Below are 23191 nucleotides of genomic sequence, written 5' to 3'. Positions count from 1 at the left end.
GACATCACAATGAATTACAACAACTACAATATGGCCATTGTCGAAACATATGCGGTCCACCTGGTAGGATGGCCCCAGGCTGTCAAATTTATCAATTCTTCAAGCATCGGGACTGTCGGCAAAATTCACAAGCTCCATGATATGCTGAGGGCCAAGACATGTTACTGGAGTGCTCTGACCCCAGCAGAGGTCAAGGCTCATACTGCTGCACTTGATGTGTGTCGTTTGGCAGGGGAAGTCGTTTGGCAGCCACACAAGAAACATTCCAATGCTGGAATCCCTTGCAAGCGCAAGGGCACACCTACCACTGGACTGGGAAATAAAGAGAACAGAGGTCCATCAAAGAAGGCAAAAAAGCATACCAGCACCCAGTGTCAGGAGGCCACCAAAAGTTCAGAGTTTGTCATGCCATTTGAGGATGAGGGCAAGGGAGAGTAGGGCACCCTGCTACCCTTCCATATATATCATAAATATTTGTATGATCAGTAGCTGTCACTATGTCCAAATGAGCCTCTGATATGTTTGAAATATTGTGCTCATCGTGTATGATGGTGAGCATGAAGGTTCACACAGCAGGTGCAGAATAGCCAACATCAGGAACATTACCTGCATTAGAGCCAATGTCTCACACCAGCTTACATAGGGCTACAGCTGTTTGCTTTTATTATAAGTCAGTCTTTAACCAAGAGATATTGGAGGAGGCTTAGAAATGCTGTAAGTCCATCATTTTAAACGTGCTAACCCTATCTATAATCATGTCTAATTAGAGGCAGTACATGGGAGTCACAGGTGGCCATGCTAAGTGTAGGTTGCATTACCTTCCTACCCAAACTGGCAGTGTAATGTATTAGCTATTTTTAAACCTCAGGCAATGACCGCAATTTTGGCTTCCAAAAGCGGAAATTCACAAAACTTATCCCATTTTGGTCTCCTCCTCCCCACACTATTCCCACACCGCATTTTTCAGTCACACAGTGTGGGAATTACCCCACAACACCCAAAACATTACCCAATATGGTATATCCCACAATTATAATTATTCCCACACTCTCCCCACCTCACTGCAGCTTCACCACCACACCACAATAGCTCCCCCTATATATATATATGTAGTAGTTTGGTATATATGTTCATAATATAATATAATAGAGTGGTTTTTTTGTTTTTTTGTATGCCTGCTCCTCCTCCAGGGGCCATTCAAAATAGGGTGGGGTATAGAACACTTTCGCATTTTTGCCCCTTTGATATGGAAGTGTCCTAGGACATTCAAAACATGTTTAGGAGCATATATTAAGAGATTCCAATCTTTATTTGACCCACTGAAGCGCCCTACATCAACAGGTACAGTATGTGCACAGAAAACACAAAATCAGCCCAATTTTTTTAAATTTCTAGCTATACTGACTTGAATAAACTGTCCCCAGCATCTTATTAACAGTGGGGACAGTGTATTAGGAGCTCAGGACTAGGGCTGCACACCATACTGTATACAGTAGATGGCTGTACACATACAGTGGAAGTACAGTAGACAGTGAACCCATATACCATACATGGTATTGGCAGTGGGCAAAGCAAATGGTATGGTATGGAGTATTATATGGATGTATGCAGTAGTGTATGGTACATACAGAATATAAATCAACTATGAACAAGCTCATTTAGTGCCAAATGAGCTAAACAAAGCCTTGCCTTCATGAGCATCAATGTTCTGATGGTCTCAGGCTTGAGACTTGCATGCCACAGTGAAACTGTATCATGACCACCAGAGAAAATCTGTTTGACAGCAACAGCAGATCCTACAAAGAAGAGAACTAAGTACAGACACCTGGAACATGAAGTAAGTACTCACCAGGTATTGAAAGGACATCACAGGCAAGTTGAGAGAGGTTCAGACTTCTTGGTTCTCTGGTGTGGCTTAGACTTTGTGGCAGGAACATCTTGACTACCTTTCAATTCTGCCATGATGCTCTCAGTCAAGCATGTGGTATTTTTAGCATGGTGCCCACGACCAAGGACAGTCTGAAATTGTGGCTCATTGGTAGGACTAGAGGACATGGTTGAGGGTAGGAATATGAGGGACAAAAAAGAGTAGCTAGTCTCACTAGAATATTATCAGGAACATATGGAGACTGTCATATCCGCATATCCGGATCTCAGATCTGATCCACATCTCAGATCCTATCCACATCTTATCTCCCTCCAACATCTCATCATCCATCCTGTCCACTCGTCCAATCCGGTCCACAACTCATCCAAATCCACAACCAGTGCTCGTCTCTTTTTGGTAATCCCCTAACTCTGGTATTTCGGTTATCCACATATCTGTCCTGCTCCCTGATCTGTTACCTATGTTTCATTTCCATTTCATCATTTGTGATCCATTTCTACTTACCAATAGACCATCCATATGCTTTGTACATAGCCTCGGACTCTGCTGATTGATCATTCCATTAGATACCTATAGTATATAACCTCCTGTAACTTTCTGTAGTACCTCAGTTCGAATATCATCCTAGTTCTACTCATTCCTGTCCTCCAGACTTGAGTATCTCTACTCTCGTCACCCTCCGAGACTTAGGATTGATTCCTATAGTCTATCCATATCCGCCTCTGTCTCCGACAGTCCATTACCGTTAGTTTCTAGTCTGGATTCTTCTGGATTAGCCCTACGATACTTATCCCTCATCCGGAAGTCATCCAGATCCGCTACACTACTTGTCCAACCTTCCAGACACATTAGTCTTGCCTTCCTGAAATAAGGGGCAATACTCAAGTAAGGGGCACAGCGCATGAGCTGAGGCCAAAGCCCTTCAGATCCAGTTATCCCTTGAGTATGACCTTAACAGTATATTTGAACTCACACCTTACTGAGTATACTTACACTTCCTATGGCTCCAACCAAAACTGCAAACACTCTCCAAGCGGCTGGGTTAGTATACGTCCACCATGATTCCACTCCTATCATCAAAACCTTCAATAGCTTCTCACAGCATTGTGTTAGCCAGCATGCTACTGCCAGAAGCATCTCAGAGCTTCTGAGTTGTCAACATCCAGAGACCCCTACATGGACTCCAGCCCTAGCCCCTCTGGGCCAAAGAGATCCGGATGATGATGACATTGATCATGATGACCCTGGTGGAAACCTGCCAGATGGTAACAGTGGAAATCTGGATGATGATCCGGATGATGAAGACAATGATGATAGAGATGATGGCCTGGGTCCACAGGATCACATTATGGTACTCCTATCCAGAGCTATCAACAATCTCACCCAAAACAATCGTCACACCACCCTCCTCAAAGATCCTAAAGTCAAGGTCCAGGAGCCAGATGTCTTTGATGGCACCAAGCCCCAGAAACTTCATGCATTCTTTGTCCAGTGCAAGCTCAACTTCCAGAGCAAACCCAACACTTTCCATACCAGAAGGTCTAAAGTCAATTTCGCCCAATCCTATCTCAAAGGAATGGCCCTTGAATGGTTCGAACCCGACCTCCTTTCCAATGAACCTACCAATCATCTGGGCTGGATGGATGACTATTCTGAGTTCATGCTTGAACTCCAGACCAATTTTGGACCTCATGACCCCTCCAGAGATGTGGAAATACAGCTCAAGCAACTCAATATGCGCAATGGACAGCGCATCAACAAGTACATTGTAGAATTCCAATGGCTTGCCTCTCAGGTCTGCAGATGGGGTGACAGAGCCCTATGCTGACAATTCTATAATGGACTTCCTGCTTGTATCAAGGATGAAATCAGTTGCATGGGAAAACCTGGCACACTCTCGGAATACAAAACCCTTGCGCAGACCATTGATGCCCACTATTGGGAATGCAAGGGAGAGATCTCCCATGAAACCAAATCCTCCGCACCCAATCCTCCTGCCAAGTCTTCTGAACGGACCAATGCCAATGTGTCCGGATCCGGAAGTGCCTCCTCTGGAAACAACAAATCCAGAAAGATGACTTCGTCCACTACCTCCACTTCTAAAGCTCCAGACCTCAGCAACAAGTTGGGTAAGGACAGAAAGCTTACATCCCAAGAGTGTCAGAGAAGGCTGGACAGGAAGCTCTGTCTGTTCTGTGGTGGACCTGGGCATACTGCTTGGGACTGCACAAAGTTGACTTCGTGCACTACCAAAGGTTGTGCGGCTACAGTCGATCTGGAAACCAAACTGGATGCCTTGGACAAGGCGAAAAAATAATCCACGACCCTCCTGACTCCACATGGGATGAGGGTCGCATTGACTCAACCTGTGCAATGGAGCTACAACTCAACACTGTTTCCTTGTCCGATCCGAACTCTCTCTGTCCATATGTTTCCATCCCTATGTATTCCGATATTTCTGACTTTCCAGCTCTTGTAGATTGTGGTTCCTCCCATTGCTTCATAGAATCCGACTTTGTCTGTAAATATAATCTACCTACCTATGCAATTCCTCCGATTCTGCTCCGTTTGTTTGATGGTACTTGTAATGCAACCATTTCCGAAGCTATAGATCTGCCCATCCATTTCTCGTCCAGTGTAGTCACCTCCGATATGTTCTACGTAACTCCTTTGGATTCATCCTGTCTTATCATCCTTGGATATAGCTGGCTTACCTGACACAATCCATTGATTGACTGGGTTTTGCACAGAATCAAGTTCTGGACTTCATCTCATGGAATGCCATTGACCCCTCCAATATCACCTCCACCACCTCCAGTGGAAACTACCCCTCCGACTACTCCAGACACCTCTGCTGATACCTCTGAGCCTAACATTTCTCTAATCAATGCAGTTGCCTTTTGCCAGGCCTGCAAGTTAGAAGGCTCCAAGCAGTTCAGCATCTTCCTACATCCTTCCAGTGCCAAGATCTGTTCCATATCCACTTCATCTGATGCTCTGGATCTATCTGTGATCCCTCTGGAGTATCATGAATATGCGGATGTCTTTGACAAGGGAAAAGCCAGCCAACTTCCTCCTCATAGGCCTTACGACCTAAAGATCAACTTAGAGGAAGGTACTGCTCCACCCCTAGGCACCATATATTCCCTTTCACTGGTTGAGCTTGAAGCTCTCCAGAAGTTCCTGGATGAAAATATCTTGTCTGGACTCCATTCCTCCTCCTCTCTGCACAGAGCCCCTGTCCTGTTTGTCAAGAAGAAGGATGGCTCCCTGAGTCTTTGTGTGGATTTCTGTGGCCTGAACAAGATCACCAAGAAAGACTGCTATCCATTGCCCCTCATTGCTGACCTCTTAGACTCTCCGAGCCGTGCCAAAGTTTACACTAAGATCAACCTCTGGTTCACTTATCATCTCATCTGGATCTCTTCCGGAGACAGGTGGAAGACAGCGTTCCGGACGCGCTATGGCTCCTATGAGTGGTTAGTTATGCCCAAGGGTCTCACCAATGCTCCAGCAGCTTTCCAGCATTTTGTCAATAGCATCTTCGCCGATATGCTTGACATATGCATTGTGATGTATCTGGACAACATCCTCATCTATTCCCATGACCTTGCATCCCATAAGCAACACATCCGAGAAGTACTTTGATGACTCCAAAAGCATTGACTTTATGCCAAACCAGGGAAATGCGAGTTCCACTCCGATTCCATAGAGTACCTTGGTTACCTCCTGTCTCTGGAAGGCCTTACTATGTCATCTGATAAAGTCAAAGCTATCATTGACTGGCCAGAGCTATGGAAGGTCAAGGATATTCAATCCTTCCTCAGATTCGCAAATTTCTATCATTGTTTCATCTTCAACTACTTGGACATTGTCACTCCACTCACCTGGCTTACATGCAAGAATGTTAACTGGGACTTTTCGGAGGATTGCCAGAAATCATTTGCTGCACTCAAGAAAGCCTTCACTTCCGCTCTGGTGCTTACGCACTGGATCCCAAATGTTCCTATTGTCATTGAGACCGATGCCTCTGATTATGCTATCACTGGAATACTGTCCATTGTATGTCTGGACTCAGAGCTTCATCCAGTAGCATTCTATTCTAGAACCATGTCCGCTCCAGAACTCAGCTATGATACCCATGACAAGGAACTCCTAGCCATATATGAAGCTTTCCGGACCTGGCAACACTACCTAGAAGGCTTGTCCGAGCCTATTGATGTTGTCACAGACCACAAGAACCTTGAGTACTTTGCAACCACCAAACTCCTCTCTTGCCGTCAGGCACGTTGGTTGGAGTTCCTCCACCAATTCAATCTCATCATCCGTTTCTGTCCCGGAAAACTTGGAGCAAAACCGGATTCCATCACTAGATGCTGGGACATCTACCCCAAAGAGGGGGATAAGGACTACGCTCAAGTTAACCCTCATAACTTCTGTCCAGTGTTCACGTCCGAACAGTTAGCTTCATCCCTACAAGCTTCAACCTTAGCATATCCGGTGCTCCGAGCAGCTGTACTCATGGATGTTGACCAACTATAAAACAATATCCTATCTGCTCTCCCTAACAACCCTATTGTGTCCACTCGAATGTCCAGTCCTCCAGATCCCAGATGGACCACAGACGATAGTGGTTTCCTCCGTTGCGACAATCGTATATATGTCCCTGATTCCAATGACCTTTGACTTCGCATCCTCCAGGACACTTTGGCCAGAACCAGACATTAGAACTCATCTGACGCGAATATACCTGGCCCAGAATACGCACCTATGTCAAAGACTATGTTAAATCATGCACCACCTGCGCCTGAGCCAAGGTTCCGAGACATAAGCCATACGGGTTGCTCAAACAACTCCCTGTTCCAGACAAGCCTTGGAATTCCATCTCCATGGATTTCATTGAGCAACTCCCGGACTCCTCCAGCTTTACAGCCATCCTCATCATCATAGATTGTCTATCCAAGCAAGCAGTATTCATTCCAACCCACAATACTATCACCTCTCTGGACCTCGCTCGCTTGTTTCTACTCCATGTGTTCTCCAAGCACAGTGTTCCATCCCATGTAACCTTGGACCAGGGAACAGAGTTCATATCCCACTTCTTCCAGTCCTTAGGAAAAGCATTAGATACAGTGGCTCAAAAAACTGTCCACATGTTTTTGCATTTTTTACTATTTACAATATTGTGTGAGAATACATAAAGACCTCAGTGACATGCTGATACCATATTGTAGTGCTGCTTCAGGGCTTTGGATTGAGCACCACATCATGAGAATCAGAGGAGATATGGTGGAGACACAAGGCTTACAAAATCATGACTCATGTGGACAGTTTTTTGAGCACATATTAAAACTATATAAATCATCATTTATGACACCATAACAATCATGCCACCATTAAATAAATTATAAAGTGGTGTCATTATGTCATTTTAAAACCATATCTAACTATACAAACCAAAAATTTCCATATGTCATGGTTATATTCACTATGAAAGCCACCCCCCTGCTCAAAGGGATAATATCCTCTCTCTTTCCTATTCTGGCCTCTCTGCTTGTCAAATTTCCTCTAGAACTGGAGTATCCAAGTCCACTGTGGCCAAGTTCATCAAAGAAAGTCACACAGACAAGGAAAACTTCTGTGAAGGGCATCCATCCAAGCTCACCTCTACTGATAGGAGGGCTATTATTCAGCATATCACTACAGGAAAGGCTGATAATGCTGTCCAGGTCACCTATTACATCAATTCCACCATCACATTCACTGTCTCTTCACACACTGTGAGAAACATTCTCAAGACAGCTCATCTCAGGTCAGTAACAAGGAAGAAAAGGCTCTCCTCTCTATCACACATATGCAGAGAGGACTAACCTTTGCCTTAGCCCATCAGAATTGGATTACATGGACTGGAAGCATGTTATACGATCATATAAGACCACAATAAATAGGATTGGGTCAGATGGCAAGGTATATATGTGAAAAAAGAAGGGTGCTAGTCCTCTCTGCATATGTGTGATAGAGAGGAGAGCCTTTTCTTCCTTGTTACTGACCTGAGATGAGCTGTCTTGAGAATGTTTCTCACAGTGTGTGAAGAGACAGTGAATGTGATGGTGGAATTGATGTAATAGGTGACCTGGACAGCATTATCAGCCTTTCCTGTAGTGATATGCTGAATAATAGCCCTCCTATCAGTAAAGGTGAGCTTGGGTGGATGCCCTTCACAGAAGTTTTCCTTGTCTGTGTGACTTTCTTTGATGAACTTGGCCACAGTGGACTTGGATACTGAGCTCCTCATCCATCAGTCTCCATGTCTCCTCCAGATCCTCCAGCCTCCTCCTCAACATCCTTGTCAGCATCATCTGGAGTAGAGGCATCTGCAATCCGGAACCTGTTCCGGATCCCCTCCAGGAGAATGGACTGGAAGTCCCTCTGCTGCTGGATGAAGTCCTCCATGTTAGTATTCATCCACTCCATCACCAACCTACTCCCTTCTGCAGCTCCAATACTCTCCTGGAGAAGCCCATTGGTCCAGGCCAGTTCCGCTACTATGCTGTTGGTAGCAGCAACCCAGGCCTGGTCATCATACTCCACACTCCCCTAATCTGTCTCTATTCCAGTCCACGGATTGGAGGCTTCCTCCACTTCCGGTTCCTCAGGGGTAGGGCTCCTCTGGTGTCTCTTACCCTTGGATTTCGGAGATGGAGTCACCACAGTGCACTGCCTCTTCCACCTCAGTTCCCTGGGCTTGTCCGCACTTCCAGGACAGGAGGCCCTATCAATCCTGCAGATGTCGCAAGACTTGATCTATCCAGACATCAGTACACCCAGTTCCGGATGTCCAAGACAAGGAATATCTCATCAGTGCATTAGACTTAGCATCCTCCCAGGAGCATGTCTTACTCTTATTGACACAATGAGTGCAGGGAGCATCCTGAGCTCCATACATAGAAGCAGACTGGGACTAGCATACCCCTTAGTTCTGGATCTGATAGAGGTAGCATCACTCACCCTCCTGGCCACCTCAGCCCTCCACCTCTTCTCTTCCTGTGCTACCCAGAGCTTGGACTGCTCTATCCACTTCCTCTCCTCCTCACATTTCCGTTCCACTTCCTGATGCATCCACTCTGCTTCCTGATGCTTCTGCTCCTCTTCCTCTTCCTCTCTCTGAGCTGCAGCCTCCGCGAGTGCCATCTGGCGCTGAAGCTCCGCAAGAGTCTTCCTAGTGGATTTCTGACCACTGGATTTGTTGCCAGACATGATATTTCAAAAGCTAGTATATGTGGGTGAAGAAGGGAAAGGAAGGAAGACCTAGGACACTTTGGCATCTGTATATCTGTGGAAACCCGAACTCACAAACTCCATCCATCAGCTTCTCCATCAATTCTCGCCCTCATATTGTCTGGTCCAGATCGTCAGATCTTGTGCCTCTAGGGATCAGCCCTAAAGGGGGGATACTGTCATATCCACATATCCAGATCTCAGATCCGATCCTTATCTCATCTCAGATCCGATCCACATCTTATCTCCCTCCAACATCTCGTCATCCATCCTGTCCACTCATCCAATCCGGTCCACAACTCATCCAAATCCACAACCAGCGCTTGTCTCTTTTTGGTAATCCCCTAACTCCGGTATTTTGGCTATCCACATATCTGTCCTGCTCCCTGATCTGTTACCTATGTTTCATTTCCATTTCATCATTTGTGATCCATTTCTACTTACCAATAGACCATCCATATGCTTTGTACATAGCCTCGGACTCTGCTGATTGATCATTCCATTAGATACCTATAGTATATAACCTCCTGTAACTTTCTGTAGTACCTCAGTTTGAATATCATCCTAGTTCTACTCATTCCTGTCCTCCAGACTTGAGTATCTCTACTCTCGTCACCCTCCGAGACTTAGGATTGATTCCTATAGTCTATCCATATCCGCCTCTGTCTCCGACAGTCCATTACCGTTAGTTTCTAGTCTGGATTCTTCTGGATTAGCCCTACGATACTTATCCCTCATCCGGAAGTCATCCAGATCCGCTACACTACTTGTCCAACCTTCCAGACACATTAGTCTTGCCTTCCTGAAATAAGGGGCAATACTCAAGTAAGGGGCACAGCGCATGAGCTGAGGCCAAAGCCCTTCAGATCCAGTTATCCCTTGAGTATGACCTTAACAAAGCAGAAGACTTTATTCACCTTCAGGGTGCTTGATGATTTTCTATTGGACAACCTTGAATGTGGCACCTCAGCAATGAACTATTACAGCAAGCTCTGGCAAATGACCTCAAGCATGTTTCCACATCTTGTTCCAGTAATGCCAAATCTCCAACATCTAAAGGACATTATATTGACAAAGCATGTGGCAAGGACCAATACAGAGAGCTCATGAGAGTCACTCGACAGTGGAGGCAGTTGAAGGCCATGAAATGGAATGGATTTGGCCATCGTTCCAACAACCCAAATGCAGGAGATCTCACATTGTTTTGCCCTGCATGTCCTCAGCCTGGGATTAACATATCCTTGTCAGGGGATGAATCACTTGATGAGTGAGTCTAGTTCAATACCAAAGTCACCTCAGCGATAATAACAACTCCAAGCTGGAAATACACCTGGTCATTTGTTATGGACGGAAATTTCAAAGCCAAACACCTGTATCCCATCAAGCCATTTGATGAAGTGTGGCTTTCCAATGGGTTTGGATTCATGGTGGGAAAGGACAGGTATAAAACCCATCTTGCGGAGGCTGCTGACACTTTGGAAAAATCAAGCTGCAACAATCACTGGGGGTGAATCAAGCAAATGTGGCTCAGCACAAGCTGGAGTCCACAGGTATGGGGGGAGTTGCCTGTGCCCAACATGGTTGCTTTGTCTCTCACTCGATGGTAGATTTTCAGAAAGGCAAAAGGCAAGCCAACCATGCCATTCTACATTCACAAGTTAACGATGCATCATTTGCAGACAAATGAACATGGATTATGCCCTTTGTGAGGCTGCCCAGCACAACATGGAAGGCATAACCAGGGCTGTCACCTTCTATGACATCAACTGTCAATACAACAAGCACTTTCAGGTTCAGGTGGATCGAAGCTGATTTCTCAACATGGTTCTGGAATTGACCATCATTCCTGGAATCAGGTTGTGGCATGTCCATGGACATCAGGACAGCTGCTATGTCTGATATGCATCGAATTTTATTGAAGGCATCGGTCAGATCAATGGTGAGATCATGGAGACCCTATGGTCGCATCTCAACCTGATTTCCCCTGCTGCTCAGGGAATTTCATCCCTGCATCGAAAGGAATGTCTTGATTATCACATGAATGATTCCAATTTCTGCAAGATGATCCGCATGAAAAGGACTCTTTGTCATAAATACAAGCAGGCAAAGAATGGCATCGCCGAAAGTGAAAAGGCTTTTGACAGACTTGATGAAGCAGCACCCACAGCTTCAAAGAATGGTTAGCCAGTGAGAGGATCACTCAGTCCAGCAGAATAAATGATCCTGCAGTGATGGATGTATATGAGATTAATATCAAGAAGGGTAAGTTGACTTTGGCTACATCGAAGTCAGACTTAATTGTTGCACTCAGCACCAAGCAAAAAGGAGATCAAGCTTAGACTGCTAGAGGAGGGTAATGCCCGTAATGCAGCACCTGCTCGCAGATCAGTGGCAACATGGATATCAATGGGGTTGGCAATTGAAGAGGCTCAAATTGCATTGGTTGTCAAGCTCTGAAGAATTGGAAGAAGAACTACAGAGACACAGAGATTAGACATCACCCAGCAACGTGATCATCTCCAAGGCCAGATAGATGGATTCACTCAGTCTGCTCTTACACATCTAGGAGAGGGATTTGATGCAGATGACGATCCTGATGACTTGAATGTAGACATTCTTGATGATCTCAACAATGACCAAGCAGATTTCACTGACACATCTGATACATGGGCAAACTCCCCCGAGCTCACTGTTATCCCATTGCCATCAAACCTCAGGGTAGATTGAAGCAGACACTGTATGGCAGAGAATCTGATTCCGCTGGAGATGTCACTTCATGAAGGGCAGGCCAATGATGCCCTTCACAACCTCCGGATTCACTTGTGCAACAAGGTGATCCTGTTCCAAACAACGGTCAGGCAGGCCAAATCTCAAGCCCTGAAAACTCAAGCTTGGTCCCAGGTGATGTTGGTGCAGTAGGCAGTGTCCCTCCATGCCAGTATATATACAAAGACCTGGAAGCAAATGATGCAACTTGAGCTGAGGCAAGACCAGCTTCAGAAATACAAACCACTGCTTTGGGAGCAGCTCAAAATCAGCACTGCCATGAGTGATCCAAATGCCCAAGGTCAGCAGAACAAGTCCCTCACTTGGTTCTGGTTCATCGATGTGGACCTGGGGAGTCCAGATCACTCGTGGAATGAGGAATGTGAGTTCAGGCATGCTTGATGTATCCCATGCTCAGCTGATGGGACCCATCTGAAGTTTACTGAGTTCATTGGCTTCGGGCAAAGGCCCTATGGGATTGATGGAAGGAAGAAATGACATTGGTCCAATTGGAGATGGATTGGACATGTAACTTTTTCTTGTGGAAAGCAACCCAATGGGGTGACAGGATGCAGGAATCATTGGTGAAACACCTTCCGGGTCATTCATGCTACTTGGGAAGGCAATCCCAAATGTATTCATTACTGACACAGAATGCCCAGGCAGCATTTCAAGACCTGCAGAGCAGGTTCATAGCTGCTGAAGATGAATGAACTTTTTTGCCAATGATATGAAACAGCTACTTCAACCCAAACATTTTAGTCTCAGGAAATGCCTGGATCAACCAACATTGGAGTTTGAAAATTTTTATCCATCAACTGGTGGCTCATATCTTCACATCTGAACCAACTGTCATTGTGATTGTGATTTCCAGCATCATACTCCTGCATTAGCCATGCCTGTATTGCAAACTCCTCCTGCATCCCCTTCTGATGCCATGGATTCCAGCAATGAATACTGACCCTCACACTCGGTCTTGCAGATACTGCAGCCACAATGTCAATGGCTGCATCACACATCCAAGCATTGATCTCCCAATATCAGACAGAGGCTGCCAACACCGAGGAGCCTTCTGCTGCTTGGATCATGCACTTCAAAGCCAGGCTGCAATGGGAGATCGCTGTAAGAGACTGATGACTGCGGTGGTCAATGCTGAGATTTCCAACAGATTTTTGTGACACCCATTCTGCAGTACTCAGCTGCAAGGCACATCATCTCAGTTATTCCAAACCTGGTCGCTCATATTCTTCAGTTGTTTCCCCAGCTCACCTGGAACACGGTTCCGGACCACATCTTTTCATCCCACTTATGTCTCTTTCATGATGTTGCAGATCCAGGAGATCCCTCCAGGATTATATCTGGCTATGATACTCCATGGTGGATCAGACACACTGCAATCCTGGATGAATTATGGCAATGGGACCAGGTAATGGGTTGCTGTGTCTTTCACTACCAGCATTGGCTAGTAAGAACTATGAACAATTTCCTTGAGTGATGATTAATCTGTTCTAGGGTGGTGTTGAGGACAATGGTCTGATTCTTCCTGAGCAGGTGGATAACACCTCGGTTCCATCACTGATGGGACTGAGGTGGCTTAGAGAACGCCTCCAGACATTGGTTGAGGAGCAAGAAGAGGGTATCAGTGAAAAATGGCAGAGATTGAAGTGTACACCAGCATCCTAACCAGATTGAAGAGAGGCAGAGGAGAGTAGTGCTAGTCCTTGAGTTCAGAATGTTGATGTCCAAACTCCATGAAAATGACATACCGTCTTCCAAATATCTAACCTAACATTATGTGCCAAGTCCTGAATACTGAATATCAAGTATCGAGTCCAGACAATCATATATCATGTTGTGAATGTGGACTCCCGAATCTTGAGACCCAAATCTTGAATGTTGAGTATTGAGTATTGAGATTCAAATATCAAGACCCAACTATCAAATATCAAGTCCCCAATACCAAGTCCCAAACATCAAGTACTGAGTTCCAAATACCAAGTCCTGAACATGGACTACCAAATCTCAAGACCTGACCATTGAATACCAAGTTCCAAATATTGAGTCCCAAATATCAAGACCAGACTATCGAATACCAAATACCAAATAGTGAGACCCAACTATCAAATACCAAATACCAAGTGCCACATACCGAGTTCTGAATACCAAGTTCCAAGTTCCAAATACTGAGTTCAAAATGTCGAGACCCAAATATCAAATGTCGAATTCCTTGATAGTCAGCTCTTGATATTTGAGATTCAGGTCTCGACATTCAAGTATTGAGAATTGAATGTCAAGACCCAGTATATCAAGTTGCAAGTGTGGAGTCCCGAATATTGAGACCTGAATGGTGAATATTGAGTATCAAGTATTGAGATTCAGATATTGAGACATGACTATCAAATACCAAATACCAAATATCAAGTCCTGAATTTCAACACCCAAATCTTGAATATCGACACCCAACTATTGAATACCAAATACCAAATACCAAATATGTTAAGAACCATGCTCAAGGGAGAGAGAGACTGACTCAGAGGGGCTTGGCCTCAGCTCGTACGCTGTGCCCCTTACCTGAGTATGTGCCCTTCATTTCAGAGGAAGTCTGATGATGGTCCGATGAAGTCTGAAGGACTTCTGGAGACTGGCTACTTTGGTGGAGAGTGCTAGAGGACTTCCGGAGGAGTGTGGGAAATGTCTGGAGGAGTGTGGGAGAGTTCCCACTGCAAGGTAACACTTCTACAGGAAACAGGATGGAAGGATAGGAGGTCTGGAGGACAAGATATCTGGAGGTACTCAGGACAGGACATGGAGGTATGGAGGGCAGGATGTCCGAGGGTATGGAGGATGGGACGTCCAAAGGTATGGAGGGCAGAACATCTGGAGGTACAGAAGACAGGAGGTCTGGAGGTCTGGAAGGAATAGGGGCTACATCAGACAAAGTCTGATGTAGAAGCAAACAGAGGCAGACTACCCTTAGGTAGAGTCAGAGAGACAGGAAGTGGACCAAAGTCTGGAGAGAGGGTAAGTGCCAGAAAGGCAAGACTCCAGCCTAGGGAAGCAATCTCTAGACTTGGGACAGAGACATAGGGGACAAATCCAAAGGTCCAGAATTCAGGCCTAGGGAATCCATCCCTAGGCCTTATGGAAAAGGACAAACTCAGATGGACTGAAGTCCAGAAGAAGATTGGGCAATTCTAAGGTGATATTCAGACTGAGGACTCTACAGGAGTTGTACAGGGGTTATATACTAGAGGATATCCAAGAGGATCAGTAAGCAACAGAGTAAGGCTATGTATGAACATGTGGAAACACATTGGTAAGTAAGACGGAACATAAGTAAATGAACTCAGAGATGAAACTAGTACAAGGATCAATCAGCAAGACAGAAACAGAGATAACCGAGAACTGGAAAGGCGGAGATGTCTAAATGGAGATAGGCGTGGGATCTTGGACGGAGGGTGGGAATAGGTCCGGAGATCTGGGAATCCAGAAGGCAGGGCGGAAACAGGACTGAGATATGTGAGGTGGTGGATGTAGTCCAGAATCTGAGAGGAGGTAAAGTCCAGATGTCTTGCTGGATGGAATGTGCATAGGGTGGACAGGATAGGGGTGTACATATCAGGCTAGTAGTAAAGATCCAGAGGTCTGGAGCTCAGGGGTAATTCCATAGCAGATCTAATCCTGCTTAGATATGGAGCACACAGTGGAAGGGGATCTGGGAATGAGTTGGATATGGGGTCCGGAAATAGGTCCGGAAAGCGTGGGAATATAATGGGATCTATGTCTGGCATATGGGATATGACAAAATACCAAATACTGAGTCCCTAATATCAAATATTGAGTCCAGAATATCGACACCTGAATATGAAGACCTGACTATTGAGTCAGGTTTTGATATTCAATACTCAATAGTTGGGTGTCGATATTCAAGATTCAGGTGTCAATAGTTGGGACTCGATATTTGGGTGTTGATATTTGGGACTCAATATTCAATATTAGGGACTTGGTATTTGGTATTTGGTATTTGATAGTTGGGTGTCAATATTCAAGACCTGACTATAGAATGTTGAATTCTGAATATTGAGTTCTGAATGTCTACTATTGAGTATTTAGTATTGAATATTGAGCATTGAGCACTGAATGTCGAATATTGAGTTCTGAATATCAAATCCTGAATATAGCAAGTATCAAGATCCAGATATCAAGGCCCAAATATTTGAGATCCAGAGATCTAATATCTGGTATTTGACAGTATGTACTAACATGGGTAAATACACTTTCTACTTGTTTGATCTTTCACTGTTTGTAATCCACCCTAGCCCATCCACATGACAGAACCCCAGCATAAACATGAATGGAATCCCTCATATGCCATGCCCAAGCAATCCAATCCCCTTTCACTGCATGAACCCCATGTCTCATGATCCTTCTGGAAAACACAATCATGCAACCCAGATTGTACCTGAACTCCAGCTGAAGGCTTGGCATACTCATCCAAGCATTAGAATAATTCCCCATGGTAGTGAGAATGTTGAAGCATTCAGGAATAGATAAATGGTCTCAATGATTGGGGGTTTCCCGATTGGAAATGACAGACAGGCTGTTAAATACAGATGCCCAGTACTGGAGAGTCTCTGACATCTTTGGCAGTTCCTTGCTTTCTGCCTTTTCTCCAAGGCTTGAAAAGGCTCACAAACCTGCCCAGTACTGCTCAGGATGCATCACCCTGAGTGCCACTGTTGCAATGGCTGCTGGCCTTGCAATGGCTTTGAGGATCTTCTCAGAGGATGCCCCCTTCAGTGATGCAGATGCCTCCAGATCCGACAGATTCTAGGGGATTTGTGAGTTCAACTACCAGAATAACCATCTCATCAGATCCTACCTCATGCCCCTGTTGAAACCATGCCAGAGACAAATTGATGCATCCAGGAGTTAAGACATCATTTTCTGAGCTTGGTTTGAACCACTCTTGATTAGTTCGCCAATTGCTATCAAGCTTGACACTTTTTTTGAGGATTGGAGTGAGCAAATCAGAGGCCACCCAAATTTCCTTCTGTAGGCAACATTTGATGCTCAATATCCATTGAGTAACAATATATATTACACACCTGGGTGGCATTGGTTGGGGTGTCTGGGACATACCATGCGATGATGGCACTGGATGCATCAAGAATTGTGGCAGGTATCTCAACCAACTTTGTGCCCTCATGGCCAGGAGGACACCTCTCAAGCAACTTCTCCTCTCTCTCTTCATTATGCCTGGTGTCCTTCAGGGAGATCAATTTGCTATATCTTGCAACATTGATCTGCATCTGAACTGTGATGAAGCAATTTGACTGATAAAACCAATTTTCTGAATCTGCAGGAAGACCCACTGGGATTTTTATATGCCTTTATCAGGTGATCAACCAATTGATCACAAGCCATCACCAGATCAATGTCTAGGTTTGGAGAAGGTATAACTGGGTCTCCTCCTGTCTTCTCTACATTGAATTTCCATTCAGTATATTCACATGCCTTGTGAGTGACAGTCAGGGCCCAAGTGCACCAGAGGATTATTTCAATATCGGAAATGGAAGAAACAGTCATGATGGAATTGATCTTGGAAAATTGGATGCCGAATCCTACATGTCCACACTTTGGAGTTAAAGGGGGTGGAGATAGTGAGGATCAGATAAGGGAGCCTCACATGATGTTATTTTCCAAAGATGTGTTATCATTCATTGCTAAATGAAATACCAGATGATTGGAAGTGTGCTGGATATCAGATATTTGTTTGTCAAGACCCAGGCCTCAGATCTCGGTACCCTTCACTCAATGTTCAGTGGTTGGTGCTGCATGTTCATGTCTGTACTGGGTGCTCAATTTTCTGGCACTTGTGACCTTCATCATTAGATGACTTTGAATTATTACCTCCTTTGATTTGGATGATATACAACTACCTATGAAACTCATACATTTTTATGACTTTTGAGTTTCAGGTTTCAATGTTTGGGCTTTGGGACTCAGTACAGTGTACTACTGGTACCTTTCACACCACATTCACACTTGTCAAGTCAAGGCATGTAAACTACTGTTTTAAACAATTTGAGTACCCAGAATTAGTATTAGGCATCTAAATAGTACTACCAATGCAATGTTTTATTTTTTTTCGCAATGTTGAACATGCTTGATGATTTAAAATATCAAGTGCTCAAATGTCACACAAATGCGGTATGTTTCACAGTGTGACCAACATTTCGCACCTGGCTCACACATTCTCTTCATCAGAGGACTCGCTACTAGAACTACCATGTTCTTGCTTGTCAACACCCTCAGCCACCAGCCCTGAACCATTTTCATCATCACAATCTGCTTCAACTGCCTGCTGTGGTGCTCGCTTGGGCTTTAGTGGCCATTTTGGTTTCTTTGGCCAATCTTTCTTTCTCACACCCTCTACATTCAAGTGCTCGCACTTGACCTGCCAGTCCCTCACAGCTGCTGCATGTTTCTCCTTGATCTCATTCCACTGTGTCACCAGCTCAACACCCTCGCCACACCTCACATCTCTTGCTGCTTTTCTTTGTTTTCTCACTTCCACTTTTTTGGCACGCTTGGCATGATCCTCCTTCAATTCATCAATAAACCAGTGTTCTGTCATATGACGCCCATTCCCCTTTGGATACAGTTTGACTCGATCTGTGTCTTTCTTGTCACCTGTGTTGAGGGTCTCATTGAGTTTTCGTAAGGTAAGATCTTGAATTATGATCTGTGCATTCTGGCCTGCATTGATTTGTTCACGTGTAGCAAGTTGGTGTTTTGCGTGCCGGAGAGCCTCCTCGAGGTCCAGGCAATGAGTTTTCCAGTGCTCAATATCTCTCATCTTGTCTCCTGAAGCTTGTTTTGCAATCAACAAGCTCCAATCTGGCTCTGGTAGTACTGGTGGTTTCTTGAACACTGGTGCGGGGATCAACTGACCTTTTGACATCCATGTCTTTGATACAAGGAATGAAGATGATGTTTGTGAGAGCGAAGCTGTCATCAGGCACATACATTTTGAGGGGGTATCAGTGATTTTGCTGTCATAGTGATGACGGGATGGCGAATCTGGGGTATTTGGTTTTGTCGCAACTGCTGAGCTTAGTGATTCATGGCTTCCAGGGAATTGAGATGGTCCTGCAATAGGTTGAGTGTCTTTGTGTGTGTTTGGGGATAATTCAAGTGATGTTGGCTGATAATTTGTGAATGCAGCTAGGACTGCTCATGTCAGGCTTGAATAGGGCAGTGGAAATGTGCTACAAGTGGAACTCTCCTTGCTTGGCTTCATTTGATCAGCTGTGATGACATTTCGGTCAAATGGGCAGATACTGGTGACACAGAATGCTGTTTTAACAAGGTCCAGAGTAAATGCACAGACAAATGCACGTCTGAATGTGCCTGTGAAGTCTGCCTTCTTGATACCACGTCGTCGGGTTTCTTCAAATGCACTGACTTCTTCATTAAAGCTAGCTTTCATCCTCGCAAAGCACACAACATCAAGGCCCTGCAGGGCATGAGTACAGTGTGGCAGGTATCTGAGGATGGTGATATTGTTGTCCATCGCATACTCGAGGAGCTCAGGTGTGAAATGTGAGCTATGTCCATCCATGAGGAGCACACAAGCTCGTCTGCTAGCTTTCTCTTTTGTTTGTGGATTGAAGTCATTGATCATCCAATCCAGGCACAATTCACCATCAGTCCACCCATTGGGTGAATGACAGAGACTTGTCCGAAATTCAGTGAGCTGTAGGGCAGTTGTCAATTGAGACTCACGAGGCATGGGCAACATTATTGTCCCCCCACTTCTGCATGAAGTTTTGACCTTTGAAGATGATTGTCGGGCAGAGAGCAGTGCCATCAGCACAGATCGTGACAATCCCTGTCACATTCTCCCGATCTGCAGATCCTGCAGTGTGCTGTAGCTTGGCTCCTCGTGCCCCGACACAACGACATGACTAAGTGTTTGTCAACAGGAAGCCACTCTTGTCCATGCCATAGATGTCTTCAGGTTGGATGCCCTTGTTGACTATGTGTTCCTTGACTAATGAAAACCAGTGATTGACATTTGAAGGGTTTAAGGCCTTGGCTCATTGAGTATCAAGGCCCTTTCCCCAGTGTGTCTGTAGCTTATTGTGGTGATGGTTGAGGAACCAAAAAACCCACTGATGTCCAACTTTGTCCTTTGCAGGCTCGAAGCTCTCTCCTTTCTGCCTCTTAATAATTGTGTTGGTATAGTTCTCAATCTGTTCATGACTGAGGGGAAAGCCTCATTTAGCTGACTCGAGTAGGAAGTGGACCATAATATGCTCCTTGGCAGCTAATATCTTCTGTTTTGAAGTCATGTGCTCTGAGAGGGGCTGAGTTTTGCCTGTAGCATGATTGAGTATAGTCTTGTACTGCTTAGGAATACCAAATTCTTCTGCAATTGTCCGAACACCCTTTCTCTTCTCTCCTGTTGGCTGAGCTTGCTCAACACAATATGCATGAACTGCCTGCACTAATATGTTGCTCTGTGTGCACAGCTGCTTGATCCGCTTGACATGATCCGACAAGGCATGAAATACCATTAGAGTCGGTAAATTAGTTTATGTGGTGATAGAAGTAGGGTGTGGGCTATAAGAATTGAAGCATACCAGACGCACGACATGTCTTTGATGTGAGCTGTCATGCATTGTCACACTTGAAACAGGTTTTGCACAAAATGCCTTTTGCAACATGGAATTTCAACCCAATCACTCCCTTCTGTAGAGATATTTTGTGCAGGATACCTGGCTGATTAAAATGATGCTACATATACAGGCGATTTTCGGTGAATTCATTGCGCTGGGCCTGGTACAAAAGTTGTTTCTCAGCACAACTGTACCATTTCTTTGACTGAATCCATCCCCAGCTTTTACACACTTTACATATCTCTTTGTAATTTTGTATTATACTTCTATACATGCTTCTTAATGCATGGCTCAAGTGGCAGGACAAAATAATAATAATTGATGAAGTTTTAGCACAAGTGTGAAATGCACCAGTGGTGTGAAAGGTACCAGTAGTACACTGTACTCAGTGATTTGAGTTTTGAAATTTGTTTTGATGTTCAAGTTTCGAGTTGCAGGTTTCAGGTGTCAGGTTTATGTTTATGTGTGATAATAACTACCTTGCCCCACCCATCAATATAATATATATCACTATCTCAGCCTATATGTCCATATTGTATACAAATACCTTGGCCCTTACATCTATGGACCGTCTTCCAAGGTATTGCTGGATTCCGAGTCGACAGGGTGCTTGGCTGTACAAATACCTTGGCTCTTACATCTATGGACCATCTTCTGAGGTATCACTGTATTTCGAGTCAACAGGGCACTTGGCTGTGTTGACTTTGATTGACGTTGACAGGATCTGAGTCTGAATGTCATTGATGACTCGGATCAAAACTAGTGCAACAGCATTGCTCATATGTCCATATAGTATACCAATACCTTGGCCCATACATCTAAATGATATGTATCTGGGCCCACCTGTCTATATGACCCTATGTTAGCCCACCCATCTATGTAATATATCCCTATGTCAGCCCACCCATCTATATAATACATATTTCACTGCCCCATCGGCCCACCTGTCTATCTAATATACCCCCACCTCAGCCCACCCATATATATAATAAATATTTCACCGCCCCATTGGCCCACCCATCTATATAATAATATCTGCCATACATCTCTCTTCAGCCCAGCTGTCTATCATATATGTCTATCCTACTCTGCATATTGCCCAGATGGGCCCACCCATCTCCATCAGTAATAATATTTCTCCTGGCCCATCTGCCATTGTCGAGGATATTTATAACATTGGCATAGATGGGCCCACCCATCCCCATCAGAAATAATATCCCTCCCAGCCCATCTGTCATAGTCAGGGATATTTTTACCTTCGGCCCATGGTCCACTGGCCCATATCATATGGGATATTATGCATGTCTGTTCACTCACATAATATGGAGATAGGTCACTGCAATATGTGCTCCCTATCCTTTCCCTAACATGATGATTTATCAACTCATGTCTTGGATGAATTCTGGCAGCAACCAGAAATCTGAGACTGAAATTGCTCATCTCATCAAGGGGGTATTGCTACAGGAGGATTTTAACACAAAGCACCTAGAAGACTTCTCAGTGAGGAAGAGCTTACAAGAGATGGACAATGACCCCAAAGGAAATAAAATTGAATTTCTGTATGACTGGATGCAGGCTAGTGTCACTATCTGGATTCCAATGAAATTGAGGGAGGATGAAGCTAGACCTTTTTCCATTTCAGGGTTACATTTTTGCCCCCTCATCAAAGTGATTCGGTTGGCTTTCATGGACATCCAAGCAGGTGCATTTCATCTTTCCCCTTTCAAGCATCTATGGAAGGACCCATTGGATAATCACCAAGAGCGTATTTACAACGAGCTCTATACTTCTGACTCATGGCTGGACACCCAAGATGAGGTGCAGAAGCTCCCAAGGGAGCCCAGATGCACACTGGAATGGGTGGTTGCTGGTCTCATGTTTTTCTTGGATGCCACACATCTTGCAGATTTTGGAACTGCAAAGGCCTGGCCCCTCTATATGTACTTCAGAAATCTGATGAAGTACACTCACTCCACACCAAAGTCCAGTGCATGTCACCTTGTGGGATTTCTACTGTTGGTGAGTTTTTCTACTGTACCTTTAAGTGTCACTTTGATGTTTGTGCATCAGCTGCTGGATAAGATCAAAAATGTTCTGAGCAACTTGCCTCAGATATTGAAAAGTGGCATGGTTGCCCTTCACACCCACTATTGATGCAAGCTGTTTCACGCCTGCTGGGATATCTTACTAGATAAAGAGTTTATTTGTGCATGCTGCCATGGTATTATATTAAAATGTGCTGATGGAGTGCTTCACTGAATTTTTCCTCGTATATTCACATACTTGGCCAATTATCCAGAGAAGTGCGTTCTGAGTCTGTTTTTAACAATAGGGGTATCACTCAACATGTCTCAGGGTTTTGATCACTACTATAAAAGACATGGGCTCATACCCCTGCCCGCAATGCCTCACACCAAAGAGCATGTTTGCTTCTCTAGGCCTTTTTATGGATATGAAGAGCCATGCAAATGATTTTCGGGTTTACATCAAGACCAACATTATCAAGGCATGAGAATATATCTACAACTGGGGAAATACTGTAGATGGTATGAGGGTTGAAGAAACACTCAGA

The 23191-nt window shown here is 44.7% G+C and overlaps 4 protein-coding genes across 4 annotated transcripts; 2 read left to right on the top strand and 2 right to left on the bottom strand.

Moving 5' to 3' along the window:
- Positions 1 to 9: 9 nt before the first annotated feature.
- BJ212DRAFT_1209288 (uncharacterized protein) lies at positions 10 to 318 on the top strand (the record flags this gene model as incomplete). Its single annotated transcript, XM_041329194.1, has 1 exon — positions 10 to 318. A coding segment is annotated over one exon (309 nt), but the record flags the coding sequence as incomplete, so codon positions are not given.
- Positions 319 to 16228: 15910 nt separating this feature from the next.
- On the bottom strand, positions 16229 to 17521 carry BJ212DRAFT_1303821 (uncharacterized protein; the record flags this gene model as incomplete). The annotated part of the gene is made up of 5 exons (XM_041333489.1): positions 16229 to 16332; positions 16630 to 16762; positions 16815 to 16985; positions 17041 to 17249; positions 17308 to 17521. The coding sequence occupies 5 exons, from the start codon at positions 17519 to 17521 to the stop codon at positions 16229 to 16231; spliced, it is 831 nt and encodes a 276-aa protein (XP_041187529.1).
- A 661-nt stretch (positions 17522 to 18182) lies between these two features.
- On the bottom strand, positions 18183 to 19025 carry BJ212DRAFT_1283026 (uncharacterized protein; the record flags this gene model as incomplete). Its single annotated transcript, XM_041331721.1, has 1 exon — positions 18183 to 19025. A coding segment is annotated over one exon (843 nt), but the record flags the coding sequence as incomplete, so codon positions are not given.
- Positions 19026 to 22005: 2980 nt separating this feature from the next.
- Positions 22006 to 22700, top strand: BJ212DRAFT_1303819 (uncharacterized protein; the record flags this gene model as incomplete). The annotated part of the gene is made up of 2 exons (XM_041333488.1): positions 22006 to 22638; positions 22665 to 22700. 2 exons carry the CDS (start codon positions 22006 to 22008, stop codon positions 22698 to 22700), a joined length of 669 nt encoding a protein of 222 aa, XP_041187527.1.
- Between the last annotated feature and the right edge of the window lie 491 nt (positions 22701 to 23191).

Source organism: Suillus subaureus (genome assembly GCF_016647635.1).
Source record: "Suillus subaureus strain MN1 chromosome Unknown BJ212scaffold_49, whole genome shotgun sequence".
In the NCBI taxonomy this organism is placed as follows: domain Eukaryota; kingdom Fungi; phylum Basidiomycota; class Agaricomycetes; order Boletales; family Suillaceae; genus Suillus; species Suillus subaureus.
Note: the sequence above shows the minus strand (reverse complement) of the source record. Positions and strands in the feature narration are given on the sequence as shown.